We start from the raw sequence: 17,291 nt of genomic DNA, 5'->3' as shown, positions 1-17,291 counted from the left end.
TTCTCTTCCTGATAGCACTTGGCACCGTCTGACACACGGTGTAGTTTCAGCTTATTAATTGTATATTTGTTTATATTGTCTGCCTCCAGCTAGACCATGAATGAGCTCTATGAGGGAAGGGGCCATGCAATATTTTGCTCATTGGTCCAGCTCCAGCTCACAATGGTCTGATTTTATTTAGGTGGATATTTTTGAGATGATTGAATGGACGAAAGTAAAATTACGTAAGGAGGAGAGTGGAGACGGAGAAGGCTTTTTCCACATTGGGTATTTGACAGAAGTTACACTAGTTGAGGTGAATGGGAGAAGAAGGGGAAACTGAGCACCATCCTAGCAAATGAAAATAAAGGACTTAGAGGGGATAAGTTTTGGCAGTGAAGAGGCACACCCTCTAAGACTAGAAAAGACACTTAGTGCTGATAGGAATTGCCAGCTAATGGCCATTGCCTTAGATCTTTTTTCATATTCTAGGTGGCATGCAAGCTTTAGGGCTTCACCTGACAGATCCAAGTCAACGTCTCGTTCAGAACTGTCTTTGGACTCTTAGGAATCTATCAGATGCTGCGACTAAACAGGTAAATTTTGAATATGCCAGTGCCTTGGTGATAGAATTAAGATGAATATGTACTGAGCATTTGTTTTTATGTCCATAGGAAGGGATGGAAGGTCTTCTTGGGACCCTTGTTCAGCTTCTGGGCTCAGATGATATAAATGTGGTCACCTGTGCAGCTGGAATTCTTTCTAATCTCACTTGCAATAATTATAAGAATAAGATGATGGTCTGCCAAGTGGGTGGTATAGAGGCACTTGTGCGTACTGTCCTTCGTGCTGGTGACAGGGAGGACATCACCGAGCCTGCCATCTGTGCTCTTCGTCATCTGACCAGTCGACACCAGGAAGCAGAGATGGCCCAGAATGCTGTTCGTCTTCACTATGGACTACCGGTTGTGGTTAAACTCCTGCACCCACCATCCCATTGGCCTCTGATAAAGGTAAACTGTCTGTCACAATAGTAGGTTGCAGAATTGGACATGAACCACCTCTAGCTATTGGATGGTTGTCTAGGCATAAGGGGTTAACAAGTACGAATCCTGTTCCTTAGTAAATAGGAAGTGTGGCCGGAGTGGGCTTCCGAAGTGTTTGTGAAGTCTGTGCTACTTTCAGGTGATACCGATAGATTTAGTGTGGTGGGAATTTTAGGCTAAGAAGATGATTTTATTGAGTTACATGCCCGCTCTTTATTCTTCTTATCTACAGGCCACCGTTGGATTGATTCGAAATCTTGCCCTTTGTCCAGCAAATCACGCACCTCTCCGTGAACAGGGTGCCATTCCGCGACTAGTTCAGTTGCTGGTTCGTGCCCATCAAGATACCCAGCGCCGCACATCTATGGGCGGAACGCAGCAGCAGTTTGTGGTAGGTAAATCTTAGTAGTGACACCCGGCTATTTAAAAGGAATGCATAAATTCATGGGATCCTGAACTTCTTTGGTCATTGGTTCCCTTGATCTTCTAGCCTGAGGGGCTGTTTGCTAATGATTTAAAAAAACTGTGACCTGTCCCTGGCTGCAGAGAAGATCAGGAATAATGTGGCCCCTAGTGCTGTTGCCTTTGACCTCTCCTTGCATCGGCAGTCTTCCAAAGAGAGCAGGGTGTGGTGTGCTGCTGTGGGGTCAGGTGCTTCTTGCAGTGTTTTCGTTTAATGCATACAAAGGGTCACCTTCTTAGGAAGTAGCAGAACCATAGTTTGAATCCAGGTCCATCTGATTTCAGAGCCTCTTCTTCCCCATTATAACATGCGTTTTGCCTGTAAACATTTAACATACCTTTTACTGTCTCTTCCAGGGATGGTTTAAACTGTTTTCACAGACCTAAGAATACTAAGAAATTTCAAGAAGTAGTAGTAGCATTTACCCATAAGCTCAACCTAAAGCTTTCCATGTCAGGTTTGCAGTCTTTAAAAACTAGCTTTGTTACAAGTATCTGAAGACACTGTAGAATTTATTCCTCAGAATTTAAGATTCAAGCCTTCAAAGAGCTTTCTCTTATTTAATTAGGTCACTTTAGAAAACAAGAGCCTACCGGCACAGATTTTGGGAATCTCTTATTGGTAGTTATTATGTGTATGCACTCATTACTGGGCTTCGGCTTTCTCCATTCATTACTTTTGGTATTGGCCTGTCTCCATGAGGTGGCTTAAAAGAATGCAAAAGGTACCTTTTATTTTACATCTTTTCTCTAGGAAGAAAGGAGTATCTTGTGTTTTTATAAAAATCAAGTTGTTTATAAAAGCCGAATTCTAACCTTTTTTAAAACTCAGAAACAGGGAAACAGTACTTAACATTTTGCAAAAGCTAACTTCCTTCTTCTGTAAGACTACCAGTCAGATAGTCTTAGAGGTGGTGAGGAGTGGATTTTCCACTTGACAGCTCAATAGAATTTTAGCAGTTGGTGATAAAACTTTGCTAGGTTTTCATGAAATACACATAGATATACAAAAATAGAGGGAGCATGTGGAAGAAAAGCATTTGTCAGTCTGCACATTACTTTCCCATCTTTGTGTATCTTTATGTGTTCCCTTTACCTAAAGTTGGTGTCTTGACGGTCGGAGTCCATCGAAGCTGTAATTCCTGTGTGTTGTATGTGTTTGCGGGGAGGGGTACAACTTGGAATTAGTGCCATCAGGAACCCCCTCCCCCCCAGTGACGTTCAGCTTCTTGGAATCCTCCTTCATTCCTAGACTAATTGCAAATTCTGGGGAACTTTGGGTGTATACTGTGAATAATCAGCTTAGGAATTGTGACTCAGAACAGAAAGCCTTTGAAGTTTATAAACTTTAGAGATGAGAATGCCCTATTTGTTAACCATGTTTCTTTTGGTAGGAGGGAGTCCGTATGGAAGAAATTGTTGAAGGTTGTACCGGAGCCCTTCATATCCTAGCTCGGGATGTTCACAACCGAATCGTAATCAGAGGACTAAATACCATTCCATTGTTTGTGCAGGTATGTTGGTTTTATGTGAGGCAGTCTAGATTTTATGTGTCCATAAAATTTCGGAAAATTAGGGACCAAGTTAGGGGCAGTTTTTCCTCTACTGTCTCCAGTTACAAAATGACAACGCTCTGTTCGTGCCCCTTGCCAGAGCATGACAATTGGAATCTCAGTGTGTCGTGTCCTTTCGGTTGAGTGCATTTTATTTTATTAAAAGTCCCTTTGTTTTTCTTGGGTAGTAGGGGAAACACTGGGACTAGAGCCTGAAGAAGAGAGAGACTTCATACTCCACTTCAGGGCTGCTGAGGTTTGGAGGGAGGAGAGCCGGTCACGGTTGCCAGAGCACAGGCGTCCAGCTACCTCCTGGATCGCCCAATCCAGGAGTTTGGAGAAGAGAGTTTGAGGCTGAAATTGCTCTAGAAAACCAGTGCTCCGGAGCATCAACCAGCTGCCTGAGGACAGGAAGTTAGAGAATAGGATTTAACACCAATAGCGCAAAGGCCATCTTCTCTCTGAATCGGGAATACTCGCGCCCCGGTGGGGTGCCTGCCGTGTTTTTTCTTTAGATTTAATTCGGATTTGTTTGTGCTTTTCTCCCCAGCTGCTTTATTCTCCCATTGAAAATATCCAAAGAGTAGCCGCAGGGGTCCTCTGTGAACTTGCTCAGGACAAGGAGGCTGCGGAAGCCATTGAAGCGGAGGGAGCCACGGCTCCTCTGACAGAGCTCCTTCACTCCAGAAACGAAGGTGTGGGTAAGTCGAAACGGAACCAGAACCTTTAGCCGGTGCACACCAGAAAGCCTCAGCTTTTCCTCAGGGGCCTTTTTTCCTCTCCCAGCAACATACGCAGCTGCTGTTTTGTTCCGAATGTCTGAGGACAAGCCCCAGGACTACAAGAAGCGGCTTTCGGTGGAGCTGACCAGTTCTCTCTTCAGAACGGAGCCAATGGCTTGGAATGAGGTAGGCCGTGTGGACGCGTTTCTTCGGTAGCGTGTGGCTTCCCCTCCAAATACTTGTACACGTTTATTTGCCTTGACTGTGTCCTTGGCTTGGATATTCGTTCTCTCCGCTGCCTTAGCAGCTGCTGTGAGGAAGAACCACAGCTTGAAACGGCCTGTTCAGAACAAACAAGTCACACTGCTTATTAACATTAGAATTCGTGAGGGAGACGGATGAAAAAGTTATCGGCTAAAGTATCTTTTTCAAAAGGGAATTTTTTCCTTTTAAGGAAAGAGGAACCCTCTTAAATACTGTAGTTGGAGGTTAATTTATTGATTCTCTTTCTGTGAATTTGTCTTCAGCATTCGGCCTCATTACAGAGGTGTTCTTAAAACATTAGAACCACCCTGGAAGTTCATTCAGTGATGTTACATAGTTGTACAGTGGATTATAAGAATGGAAAGAGAGCCTATAGATTGTTAGGTTACAAAAAAAAAGAAAAGAGAAGAAAAAAGCAGATTGCCAAACAGTGAGTAATTTGTCAGTTGGGCTTTTAATGGGCAGTCTTAACGTGTTCCAACTTGAGCTCTGAACTTCCCCAAGCCTGTTCCTCTCATAGTCTCCTTCCAGCTGTTCAAGCTAAAAATCTTCTTTCATGTAGAATATTCTGTTTGTCAGCAACTCCTGTTGGGGGCAGACACTTTGACGATTGTGTTTACGGTTATATTTGCTTGAAAGAATAAATTAGTGACTGTTTTTAATGCTGTGTGCAATGACAAAACATGCTGCTTTAGGTGTCGGTAGTTAATCTTTGAGGGTAGAGTTTCAAGTATTTCTGTGCGTTCTTCGTTCCTTCTATAATGTGAAAATAAGTGTGTTCTCAAAATATTAGTATACCTAAGTTCAGAATTTTCATTTTGCTTCCTTGCCTTGTACCTGTTTATCTAGACTGCTGATCTTGGACTTGATATTGGTGCCCAGGGAGAGCCCCTTGGATATCGTCAGGATGGTATGTGTCTCTTATTTCCCGATTGACTCCAGGTCAAGTTAAGGTTCAAGTTAAGCTTTATCAGAAAAGCTGGTTTGCTCATCTGGGAAACCAGCGTTGGCAGGAAAGTAGTGGCAGCAGTTAAAGGCACTTCTGAAATTCCAGAGTCGGCAGCGGTATCTTTCTCGGAGCCTGGGGAATTTTGAGCCCCACAACGAGCAGACGACATTAACAAATAGCCTGTACTGCAGACGCCCAGTACTAGTGACACATATCACAGGTTGCCTTTGTACGTGCTTTTTTGGTCAGAGAATCTATACATCCATACAGCCCACCCAGGAAGCGAGAGTAGAGGGAACTTTGGCCCCAGGTTCAGATCTGGGGTGGGTCTACATCATTCTAGTATGGGGGTTTTCCAAAAAACTCATTCAGATCTGGGTAACGGAGATGGAGTGTGGCAGACACCGCGAGTAAATACAGCTCTTCACCTTGTATTTATTATCTCATCTGGCTTTTCCCAATTATTAGACCACTAAAGCTCGTAGGCATCTTCTGTTGACAGATCGGTACTGTCAACCCTTAATGTAAAAGTTTCACTGGAAACAACAGCTTGAGTTTTCACAGTACTTCTGTTTCACTGGACTTTTCACCAGGTAGATTACATCCGCCAGACCTCCTGGCTTTTGCTTTCATCTCTTGCCTGTGACTTCTTGATACTGGGCGGTCACATGCGCAGTAGTAGACTGCTGGCTGTCCCCCTCAGGGGTTTTATGTCTCCGCCTAGGCAAACACGGAATGTTCCGTGGTAAGCTGATGGTGTGGTTAGAACTTGCTGGTCTGCCTCTGGTGGAAACAGACTTTATAGCCCCGTGGGTGGCCTGGCACTGAGTAATTACTTGGTTGGAGAAGCTGAAGAGGCTAGAAAGGCCTGCTTTCTGACCAGCTCGCGGACATCGAAGGCCCAGGCTTCAGTGTTAACGTTAATGTCTGTCTCCTCTTTCTCTGTGTCCCTTGCCCCTTTTGTTGCCACCCCCCACCCCGCCTCCTGTAGATCCCAGCTACCGTTCCTTTCACTCTGGTGGATATGGCCAGGATGCCTTGGGTATGGACCCCATGATGGAGCATGAGATGGGTGGCCACCACCCTGGTGCTGACTATCCAGTTGATGGGCTGCCAGATCTGGGGCACGCCCAGGACCTCATGGATGGGCTGCCTCCAGGCGACAGCAATCAGCTGGCCTGGTTTGATACTGACCTGTAAATCATCCTTTAGGTAAGAAGTTAAAAAAAGCCAGTTTGGGTAAAATACTTTTACTCTGCCTACAGAACTTCAGAGAGACTTGGTTGGTAGGGTGGGAGTGGTTTAGGCCTATTTGTAAATCTGCCACAGAAACAGATACGTACTTTGAAAGGAGATGTCTTGGAACATTTGAATGTTCTCAGATTTCTGGTTGTTAAGTGGTCATGTGTGGAAGTTATTAACTTTAATGTTTTTTGCCACAGCTTTGCAACTTAATACTCAAATGAGTAACATTTGCTGTTTTAAACATTAATAGCAGCCTTTCTCTCTTTATACAGCTGTATTGTCTGAACTTGCATTGTGATTGGCCTGTAGAGTTGCTGAGAGGGCTCGAGGGGTGGGCTGGTATCTCAGAAAGTGCCTGACACACTAACCAAGCTGAGTTTCCTATGGGAACAATTGAAGTAAACTTTTTGTTCTGGTCCTTTTTGGTCGAGGAGTAACAATACAAATGGATTTTGGGAGTGACTCAAGAAGTGAAGAATGCACAAGAATGGATCACAAGATATGGAATTTATCAAACTCTAGCCTTGCTTGTTAAATTTTTTTTTTTTTAAATATCTGTAATGGTACTGACTTTGCTTGCTTTGAAGTAGCTCTTTAATTTTTTTTTGCAGTAACTGTTAGTTTTTTAAGTCTCTCGTAGTGTTAAGTTATAGTGAATACTGCTACAGCAATTTCTAATTTTTAAGAATTGAGTAATGGTGTAGAACACTAATTCATAATCACTCTAATTGTAATCTGAATAAAGTGTAACATTGTGTAGCCTTTTTGTATAAAATAGACAAATAGAAATGGTCCAATTAGTTTCCTTTTTAATATGCTTAAAATAAGCAGGTGGATCTATTTCATGTTTTTGATCAAAAACTTTATTTGGGATATGTATGGGTAGGGTAAATCAGTAAGAGGTGTTATTTGGAACCTTGTTTTGGACAGTTTACCATTTGCCTTTTATCCCAAAGTTGTTGTAACCTGCTGTGATACAATGCTTCAAGAGAAAATGCGGTTATAAAAATGGTTCAGAATTAAACTTTTAATTCATTCGACTGTGTCAGCCTTTTTTTCCTCGTCATTGAATGGTTTGTGAGGATATTTAGTAGCTTATTCAGCTTCATCCTGAGGAGAACACACATGGTGAAATAATTTTAAGTTTTAGTGAAATAGAGCGCCTTACCTCCAGATGGGATCATGTGCCAGGTTGCTTTGGTCCTGGGTTAAACTGCACCAGAAACCTCCGTTCAGAGGCATGTGATGTAGTCTGGGCTACACACAACAAAACTGAACGCCAGATAAGCTAGGCTTCCCCCACTCCAGTTACCATCAAATGGTTCCTTCCCATGAAGGTAATGAATTAACTACCTGGATTTGGATTTCAAGCACCTTCACGGCATTGTGACTCATGGGGAGAGGGGAATTCCTTCAACTCCACTTTGAACTGAAAAATGAAGGTGGTTTAAGTGTTGATGTTTATCTAAACATAATCGGAGAGACCAGAATGAGCCTTCTTTCAGCTGTCTGCCAGGGAATCCTGTCATCCTGGCGGTAGGTCTGACGAGCTTAGTTCATCCTTCAGGGCGGAGCCTGTAGACCTGTAAAGACTTGTGTTTTGGTCTTTAAAAAGAGTGAAAGTGTTTTGTGCTCAGGGAGAGCTGTTTCTGAGTTACCGCGCGTTTTTATTTAAGATCATGGCTGGTAGATAAACATTTCACTTCCTCTTTGTTGAAGTTCTGTGAAAGCCACTGTGGTCTAAAACGCGATTGGGATTGGAGAGGAAATCCCATACCTGGTGAGGTGGTTGGTTTCAGGTTCCTTCCGGTTCGTGACAGAATCGGGCCAGTATTGCTAGCAGCTTAACATAAGGTACCACAGCAGGGGGTTTCACTTACAGAAATTCTTAAAATCAGAAAACGTTTTCAGAGCTTTGACTGACATCATTACGGTTTTGAAGTTGTGCTTAAAAAATGTGAAGTTAATCTGATTCAGCCACGTGGTTCTGCAATGTATTTAGAAGTACAAAGGGCCAAAAACAGCCAAGACACAGGTGAAGAGTGAGAGGGAAGACTCGCTGTGTCCGCGGTCACGGCCTAAGTGTAAGGGTGGAGACAGGGATCACGAGCTGGCACAGAGGCAGACAGAATACGGGACAAGTGTGATAGGTAGACCACGAACCGTACTTCAGAGGTAGCGCCGGAGGTCCGTGTGAAAAGGAGGGACTGATAGCCATTTGGAAGAATCGAAAATACGGGGGTGGGAGATGCATGACCGACAAAATGCCAAGATTTTAGAGACGAGTAGGATCAGTATTGATGAGGTTTCTGTCGCCCCGCGCCATCGTGGCTTGGCAGAGCGCTGCGTGGCAGGCAGCCGTGTGTCCCGTGGTCGCTTGTTCACACACGAGAACGGCCTCGCTGCAGCCTCACGGCAGTAGGTGTGCGTTGCCAGCACGATCGCGAGAAGCAAGTCACAGATGCTGCGCGGCTTCGTTGGCGGAACGAAAGGGCAGACTGTTCCGAGGAAGTCACGCGTGGATGGATGGTAAAAACAAGAGCAAGGAAGTGATTGGATTACTGCAAAAATCAGAATAGCGGTTACCTGGGGGACAGGGATGCCTCAGACACGTGGTCCCATTGCGGTGACCGCCACTAAGCTGAAGAAGGAAGCTCTTCCACGTCGGAGATGTCCTAGGTTCTCATCTGGTTATCTGAGTTCTTGACAGTGAAAGGTCTTACAAATATGCTCTTCAATTTTTGTTTTGATTTCTGCAATAAAAACGGAAGGTCTGAACTGTGCTGTTTGGTTTATAAAGTGGATCGCGCCCTGTAGCTGGCCGTTGTCCCCACGGGTGGGAATTGAACTGCCTTCCCTCGCCTGGAGGGGATTACGAAGGTGTGGGGCGGGGCTGAGAAGCCATGTCTGGCTTTTCCTCCTCTTCCTCCTCCATCGGTGGCCTGGCCGCGGGGAGTCCTCGCCCCTCCCTCCCGCCCCCAGCACCACCTGTGCAGCCAGGGGCCCGAAGTGGCATTTAAGGGACCAGTCCTCCTTCCAGGCCTCGTCGGGACTCCACACCGCCCCGGTCCTCCTCCTGGGCCGTGGCTTCTTGCTGCTTGTCCCTGCACTTCCCCCTCCTCAGCCCCCCGGAAGCCTGAGACTTTTGGGGCCTCCTAAACTTTGGTCCCCGGCCCTCTTCCCTGCCACTCCTTCCTGAAGCTTCTGCCTCAGCCCCTGCACACACATATACACACACACATATATACGTACACACATGTACGTACATACGTACATGGATCTTGCCACCGTACTTTGCTGTCGGCAGGGGAGGGAGAAGAGGAATCCTGATTTGTGCTGAGACCGGAGAGGCCCAGTTCCTCTCTCACCCCAGAGCCCCCGGTTTCTGAGCGGCGTCACAGGGACGGAGCCTGTCTGCAGTCACAGAATTGACCCGAGAACCTCATGGGGCGACCCGAAAAGCCTCACGGTAACGTGGGAAACACGAGCTAGGAGATGAGGCGAGTGTGCAGACCGGTGCGAGGAGATTCTATTGCTGCGTCCTCGAGAACCCCCGAGGACTGTTCCTCTCTGGACCCCAGTGGCCAGAGCACGCCCTTCGCAGAGGGACGGCCCCCGGCACCTACTCTCAGGCCGAAAGTTAAGGCAGGGTCTCGAAGCCCCGGCCCTGCCGGTAACGGAGGGAAAGTCAGCCCCTTCCCCGTGCAACCTGGTCCCCCTCCCCTCCCTAATTTGTTGCTCGCTGGCCGGCCGTTCACCTCTGCAACTGCGGTGACACCACCTGCCCCTGAGGGGGCTCAAGTGGCGGTTGTAGCCACTTCGAAAGCAGAAGCACGAAGGCAGCGGGAAGGAGGACCAGTAGGTGCCCGCGTCCGGGCCCCTTGCCGTTGCAGGAACCCCGAGAGCTCTGATGGGCCCGCAGCCAGGGGCCTTCTCTTCCCTTAGAACTGGAGCCAGCCTGCCGAGCCGAATGTGAGCGTGGGGGCCTCGCACGGGGAGGGCAGGGAGGGACGAGGCCTCCTGCCCGCCCAGCCGAGCCTGTTCGCGTCCCCTACGCCCGAGCTCGGTGGGACCAGGGCCGCTGCTTTCCAGTTGGCACCTTGATGAGGATGATAGGATCCCCCCGATTCCAGGGTGGCGGCCTCCCATCGGTGTGAAGCCCGGCGTGGGCTCGCTCTAGTGCCCCGGCACCCCGGGCCGAGTGCCCTCGGCAGAGCGGGAGCCCCGCTCTCCTGAAAAACGCAATGCCGAGAGGCTCCGGGCCAACGACGCTCCACAAACCATTCTGGAACGTTACAACTTTGTTTTACCTTAAACAGCAAAGACTCCTCCCTGCTCAACTAGAAAGGGTAAAGAAGAATCTTCCGGTGCCCCGAATTAACCTTCTGGGAAGACTCCAGGCACACAACTCCAGGGCCGTTCCCCCGAGAACCGAACCAAGGGACAGAACAGATTTATTTCCTGGCAAAATAGGGAGACCTGCGCCCGTTCCCTGGACCCGGCAGGCCAGGCCGCTGGAGACAAGGCCGGGCCTCTGGCTGCACCGCGGGCTGCTCCCCCGCCCAGGAGCACAGGCAAAACGAGCGGGGCCAGGGCCACGTGGGCACACAGCCTGAAGTTGGGCACATCGCCTGGGGCCGCCTCCCCACGGGCAGTAAGTAGGCTGGGAGAGATGGAGGGCGACCGCCTGCTCCTGGGGTGCTCTTGCACCCCAAGTACTCACAGCTCTAGCTCTGGGTTACCCCAGTGGGGGGCACGGAGGCTGTGCAGTCAGGGTCCTGAATTAAACCAGACCCTGGGGCCTCGGACAAGTGGACCGGCTCCCCCGAGCCTGTTTTCTCTCAGTTACGAGATGAAGCCGAGGCGGCCACCTTTGTAGGTGGTGGTGGCGATTCAACAAGGTAACAGACATACGCTTTTGATGGAAGTTGGGTCCCAAGCTGTCGTTTTCACTACCAAGCCAAGTGGAAGCTTGGCCAACCACCCAGATCACTGTGGCAAAGCGCGGCCGTTGGCGACCGCGTGGCCAGCTTCCCGTGATGCGGTAGATGGGGCCGCCTGTGTGCCCACGTGGCTACCATTTGTGCTTGTCCCGCCCATTCGGCCTGCGTGCTGGTTGCCGTCTGGGACAGACTCCCTCCCGTCTGGGCTCGGGACAGTGTCTAGTAGTGAAGCGAATCCCCTCTAAGAAGCACAGACATGGAAGCTGGGGGCGGGGGGGGCGGTGGGGAGCAGCTATTGGTCTCGTCTAGACTCGCCCTTTCATTTTGCAGCTGGGGAAGCAGGCCCCAGAGAGGCCAAGGGAGGGCCTCGACTTGCTCACCTGCTTCGGGCTGCCCAGGACCCACCCCGACCTTCCGGTCCAGACCCAAGAGGAAGCCTTCCTCAGTACCACAGCCCCAGCAGCTTTCTGCACTGTCCACCAAACATTTTCACGGGCTGGATTCTCACCTAGGAGCTTTAAGGGCCTCTGTGTGGGAACATAGGAAGCTGGAAAGGTTCCAAGGATAACGCGGGGGGAGCGGGGGGGGGGGTAATCAGTAGGAGTTGGAATCAAAATAGAATCATCCCCCCTGTCATGACATCCAGACGGGCAGACCTTCAAAGAGGCCAGGGTTCCTCGAGTTTTTTGCACCCTCTACGCAAACTTTCACTGCCTGCCCGTTGGCGGAGCCTTGCCCGGTCCTCCCCAGGATTCTGTAAAAGCGGGAGGATGACAAGAGGCTAAAACTAGCTTCCAAAAAGGCCTGCTCTGGAGCTGTGGCTGGGAGAACCTTCATGCCTAGTCCTGTCTTTTAAATCTTCTCCGGAGGAGAGAGATGCTCACAGGTGCCGGAGGCTGAGGACCATGGCTTCTCATCTACTTGAGGAGCGTGGGCTGTAGAGGAGGCCTGTCCAGGCCGCACAGAGGGGAAAGAACAATCTCGAATAGCTAGCAAACCCGGGGTTCCCAGACGCATCCCACTAGAATGGAGGAACCGCTCCGTTCTGAGAGGGTGTCCGAGGGCCCAGAGTCCACGAGAACACCTCGGCCGCAAGGGTAGGGTTCGGCTGACTTTATTAGGTCCAAAGAGAGCCACGGGTGGCGGTGGGGCCAGCGTGTGTAGCCGAGGGCTGGTGCTAAGTGCCTTCTCGCCTGGTGTCCAACAGCTGGAGGATTTCCAGGGCCAACGAAGCCACCACACTGTCAGCAGACGAACTGTGGGAAAAACCAAGGTGGAAACACTTAGCCGTCTCCGGGGGAAAAGAGCCCCTCTTCCAAAGGGGCTGGCCTCTCTCGTACCTGAGTATCTGCTGGACCAGCTACTTCGTAAAACTGCCCTCGTGCATCATTTTGAGCGGAAACAGGAAAGTCCGTCTCCGGGGCCTCAGCCCACGGTCCCAGAGGGGCTCGGAACTGGCCGCGCCGACACCCCTAAGCCAGGCCCGAGCGCCCGGCCCCGCCATCCTTACCCCTTAGGCCGCGTGCGCGGACACGGAGCCTTGGGGGCGAGTCAGACGGCAGCCCGACCCTGCCTAGCCCGGATCCTGCAACGGGCCTGCCCACGGCCGGCCTGCAGCTGACTCGCGCGCCCGGGCCCAGATCCCAGACCCGCTCCAGACGCTGGTTCTCCCTGCTCCTTTTCGCCACTTCCTGGCCGATCAGCCGGGAGGCTTTGGGTTTCTCACCCTCATCCGTGTGGATGTGCCGTTCAGAGCTTAAAATGGCAAGTCTGTTGAATGAGACACATTTAAACCTGCGCCTTAACAACGGTTAGGGAGGAAAAGAATGACCTGTAGCACCGCCCTGAAGGATAAAACTAGTTCGTGGCAGACCCTCGCCTACACAGAAATAGGGCTGTTGCCAAGTAACCGGGGGCGGGCGTGCTGCATGAGCGGTGGGTCGCCGCGGCCGGGGCCGTGGTCAGGGGACGGTGCCACGCGTTCCTGCTCCGCGCATCAAAGGTCCCAAGGGATGGCAAGAATGCGTTTGAACTCAGCCTGATCCCGGCTGAGTCAAGGCCAGTCTGGCAGAGTCCTGCCGTCCACCCTGCCCACCAGAGCAGCCCAGGGGGGACCCGGGGACTGGCAAGGAGGGGACACCGACCTCTGACAGAGCCACGTCAGGACCGGGAACACGGCCATCCACTCGTTCTCGGTCAACATGAGAAGGCCTTTTCTGGTTGGCCATCTGGACGAAGCCCAAATAAGACGCCTTCGTGGCAGCAACCTCCCTAACCCAAGATCGAGGTCTGCCTGGTGTAGACATTTCAGTTGCCGGAGTGCCGGGAGGGGGGGGGGGGGTTGGGTACAGAAGAGGCGACTCGCTTCGTGGTGCACTGAGCCGTGTTTTGACACATTTGGTCCAAATTTGGGTCCAGCTCTGAGGCCGTGCTGGCCTTGGCCTAAAGGCACGGAGTCCCCTGCTGGATGAGGAGTCCCGCAGAGGCAGGCACTGGAGAGACGGGCTCTCGGGGGCTCTCCGCTCAACTCCTGTCCACCCGGTGGCTCTCCCGGGCCCTCCGTGGCACACGTCTGTTCGGAGTGGCTTCCTGACACACGAGGCCAGGTCCCCGGGGACACATGCCACGTGCTCCTCACCGCAGTCTTGCAGGAGGCCTGCGGCCCAGCCCGGGGAGTCACTGTCCACGTCTCACGCCACAGGGTCCCAGCAGGGCGAGGAGGCTCCCCACCCCCGGCCGAGCTAGCCGGTCCTTCCCCCTCACCTCACAGAAACCACGCACAGCCTCCCTCTTTGGCTTAAACCCGAGAGCAGGACCCGGGTAGTCTAGGAGACGGCGTCCCTTGTCCACAGACCGCCTCTCAGCAACACCCCAGCCGTGCATTTTTCTTCAAATTAACACCGAGCCCGGAACACCAGGAAGCAGAATTCAGAGAACCCTGTGGTTGTGAAAACCAACCACCGGGGGACGCCGGCACCCGTTCCCCGTCTCACGTGCCTAGTGAAGGCCGGGTGCCCCCTAGGAGGTGGATCCCTCTCCCCAGGCCCGGGAGAGCGGCTGAAGCTCAGGGGACTGTGGCCCCCCGCAACCTCAGGCCACCTCCCTCAGCTCTGGGGACGAGGGCCGGACCCCACGCCAGGCTCTGGCACGGTCACGCGCAGTGAGCGGGTAACACAGGCCCGATGAAGGATGGATGCCTGGGGGCAGCTTTCCTCTTATTCCCATGTCGTTCTTCTTTGGTCAGTTGGCATCAACAGCTCAGATCAGAGGAACGACTCGTAAGCACGCCCCTTCCTCCGCCCCCACCTCTCAAGTTCAGGGTGTGTGTGTGCGTGTGTGTGTGTGTGTGTGTGTGTGTGTGGTGTCATTGTGGGATGAACCCTCCCTGTGGCCCTTACTCTACCACTCTTACAGGTGGAGGAGGCCACCTGTGCACAAGGGGTGACTGCCTTCCTCGCGAGGTTCATCCCATCCCCCTGGGCGTCCCTTCCCAGCTCTCTTCCCTATAGATGGGAATATTCCCTCCCCCCGGCAGGGCTAAGACATTCTCCTTTCCTCCCTCCCCCTGCTGATTTCCCCACCCCCCCCCCACCTGCCAGTGGGGGATACCCGGGGGGGGGGGTGCAGGGGCACGGCAGCCCCTCCCACACTGGCAATGACAGGCTGGAAGGTATGGGCCCTGGTCCTCGGTCTACTTACCCGCCAGCGGCAGCCTGCCCCTCCAGAGCCCGCAGGAGGCTGCCTGCGTCCTTGAGGTTCTCCAGATGCTTCTCATTGGATGTGACCTTCGAGGGAGGGAGAAGAAAGTGGTTGGCCGGCCCATCCCTGCCTCAGGCCCCACTGGATAGGCACCCTGAGCCTCAGGCTACTGGTGGCATCAGGGAGCAGGCCCTGAGTCCCCACCCCCCAGGGCACTGCTGAGCGGGGCACTAGAGGCAGACAGTTGTGGCACCTGGGGGTGAGCATGACAGAGCCTGTCGGGGCTGGAGACATGCCGGGTCGGGGTAGGGTGCCTTCCATTGGGTCCCTCAGGAGTGTTTGTGTTCTGGAAGCCTGAACTTCCCAGTTAGAGTAAGTGATGACGAAGGAACTTTTCCAGTCGTCAGGGCCAGGACTCCTTGGGACCTTGAGTCCAACACGACCTTGTTCATATGGACAGAAGAATCACAATTCTGGTTGCCTGGAGACCTGGGGGGCCTGCGGGGGGAAGGACTAATAACCAAACCTGGGTACACACCCCTTCCCAAGTACCCTAAGGAATGGGCCCTTGCTCATTGCCACGGTCCTGGGAAGAACAGGAAAAACATGTGGGGATCTCTGACTCTCTGGTGCCTAGGAGCCGAATCATACACAACCTAGGCTTCCAGAGACTTCCTCTGAAAGCCCTCCAGAAGAGTGCATGTCCTCAACAGAAGAAGAGGCTTCAGGAATGAACCTCGATCCTAGTATTAGACTTGCTCCTCTTAATTCAACGTTCGTGTCCTATTGTTGTTTAAAAATATTTTATAAACACCTGCATGGTGCTTTACCTTTCAGAAGGCTCTCCCGTCTCCCGTCCACTCTCTCATCTATTCTTTTTATTTATTCACCTTGCAACGCAAGCACACGGCATGCTTTATAGATGAGGTAATGGAGGCTGGGCGAGGTACACCTGGAGCCTGATCCTAATCCCGCCATGAAGCTGGAACCAGGCTGGCCTCCGCTGCCCCCCGCTGCTCAAGTGCTCCTGTCTTTCCACTTGATCACAGTGACCAGGGCCAGATGATCCTCTCCCCAGTTCGCAAGAAGAGGTCAAACATTTCTTAATCACTCATGGTGACAGGAAGGTCGCGGGGGTAATTAGACCTTAACACGGACTCCAAATTACGTGTGCATGAATTTGCACCTCCACGGAGATCCGTTCCCACCCGCTGGGTATGCCAGCTACCAGCAGCCAGCTCAGTTGCATCAGGTGTGGTTTCTGCAGAGGTTTGCATCTTAAAAGAGCCGCATGTAAATTTGTTCTGAAATTACACCCACCTTGATGCGTTCAAAGGCTGCTATTTGAAAACGTCAGCTGTAGTTCAATTCTGTCTGAAGTAAGCATAAACTTGTACTAAAGGGGTCTTCAGTGAGGCTTCCCACCTGGTTTTTCTCAAAGTTGCCACATACAGCTCAGTTGAACTATATCCAGAATCGCTGCCTTATCTGTACTGTGGGCCCGTGTGCAGAGGCCCCACAAGCTGCAAAGAAATTACAAGACTACCTCTGCACACGAGGCTCACAAGGTGAGTTAGAAGGTGCAAATAGAAAACTACAGTGAGAATTAGGTGATCAAAGGAAAAGATCAAAATAGCATCATGTGCAGCCGACATAAATGTAGCCATAAACAAATCCAAAAGAATTAACTGAAAACTATGTGATTGGGCCACTTCATTGAACTCTTTCTTACTAACAACATCAGTTGTCCTGTATATAAAGCTGAGTTAATTAGAAAATAAGGGTTTTCAATAATATCAATCGGAGGTTCTAGTTCTGGCTGGGTAAGATGGGAAAAACACATGCCACCCTTTCTCTCCCTCTACATGTAATTATAAAGCCCAAACTATAAAACGCACAGCACAGTGATTTGGGACACTGAAAAGTAAATAGCAGCAGGCAGATTGGGGAAAGGCACTGGACTCAAAACACCACTCAGCTGGTGGTGAGTTTACCACTTCTTTCCCTCCAGTACAGCCTGGATTGAAGTCAGCAAACCCAAACCATGGAAGTGAGCACTGTGGGTCAGAAGAGAGAGCTCTGGGGCAAGCCAGGCTTGAGAAGTGGGAAAGGAAACTCCCAGACGCTCACAGAGAGCAGATGAAACCTTCCAGGTTCTTTTCCTTTCCTTTCCCTCAGTTCTCTTGTCCCAGGTCCCAGGAAACTCTGCAGTGGCAGTGGCAGCAGCAACAACAGCCAGAGACAGGAGCCCCAGGCGGCCCCTCTCCCCCTAAACGTGACAGTTGTGGAAGTGAGCAGTTTATGGCCAGAGAATGGGAGATGCAAGGAACCAGAAAAGTACTGGGGAGATAATGAATCAGGAAGACCTCAAGAAACAAATCCCATCAAATTGTCTATAAACTCCTAGGCTCACCCTCAACCTGTGCATG

At 51.0% G+C, this 17,291-nt stretch overlaps 2 protein-coding genes across 12 annotated transcripts in view; one reads left to right on the top strand and one right to left on the bottom strand.

Moving 5' to 3' along the window:
* The window catches only part of CTNNB1 (catenin beta 1), a 41,155-nt gene extending 33,898 nt beyond the window's left edge, over positions 1-7,257 (top strand). Inside the window, exons 8-16 of one of the 3 annotated variants that reach the window (XM_042954428.1) lie at positions 472-575; positions 654-992; positions 1,258-1,416; positions 2,882-3,001; positions 3,591-3,741; positions 3,827-3,948; positions 4,876-4,936; positions 5,967-6,187; positions 6,652-7,257. In XM_042954428.1, coding sequence (XP_042810362.1) covers positions 472-575; positions 654-992; positions 1,258-1,416; positions 2,882-3,001; positions 3,591-3,741; positions 3,827-3,948; positions 4,876-4,936; positions 5,967-6,175 — 1,265 coding nt within the window. In that variant the 3' untranslated portion in view covers positions 6,176-6,187; positions 6,652-7,257. Of the gene's footprint in view, positions 1-471; positions 576-653; positions 993-1,257; positions 1,417-2,881; positions 3,002-3,590; positions 3,742-3,826; positions 3,949-4,875; positions 4,937-5,966 lie in introns of all 3 variants that reach the window. The other 2 variants (XM_042954427.1, XM_042954426.1) reach the window with 2 other exon arrangements.
* A 5,006-nt stretch (positions 7,258-12,263) lies between these two features.
* ULK4 (unc-51 like kinase 4) overlaps positions 12,264-17,291 on the bottom strand; it is a 570,273-nt gene continuing 565,245 nt past the window's right edge. For 8 of the 9 annotated variants that reach the window (XM_042954274.1, XM_042954282.1, XM_042954279.1 and 5 more), the window contains 2 exons: positions 14,863-14,948; positions 12,264-12,419 (listed from right to left, as the gene is read on the bottom strand). In XM_042954274.1, coding sequence (XP_042810208.1) covers positions 12,341-12,419; positions 14,863-14,948 — 165 coding nt within the window. In that variant the 3' untranslated portion in view covers positions 12,264-12,340. Of the gene's footprint in view, positions 12,420-14,862; positions 14,949-17,291 lie in introns of those variants that run through there. The other variant, XR_006206962.1, reaches the window with a different exon arrangement.

This window comes from Panthera leo, chromosome C2 (genome assembly GCF_018350215.1).
Source record: "Panthera leo isolate Ple1 chromosome C2, P.leo_Ple1_pat1.1, whole genome shotgun sequence".
NCBI lineage: Eukaryota > Metazoa > Chordata > Mammalia > Carnivora > Felidae > Panthera > Panthera leo.
Note: the sequence above shows the minus strand (reverse complement) of the source record. Positions and strands in the feature narration are given on the sequence as shown.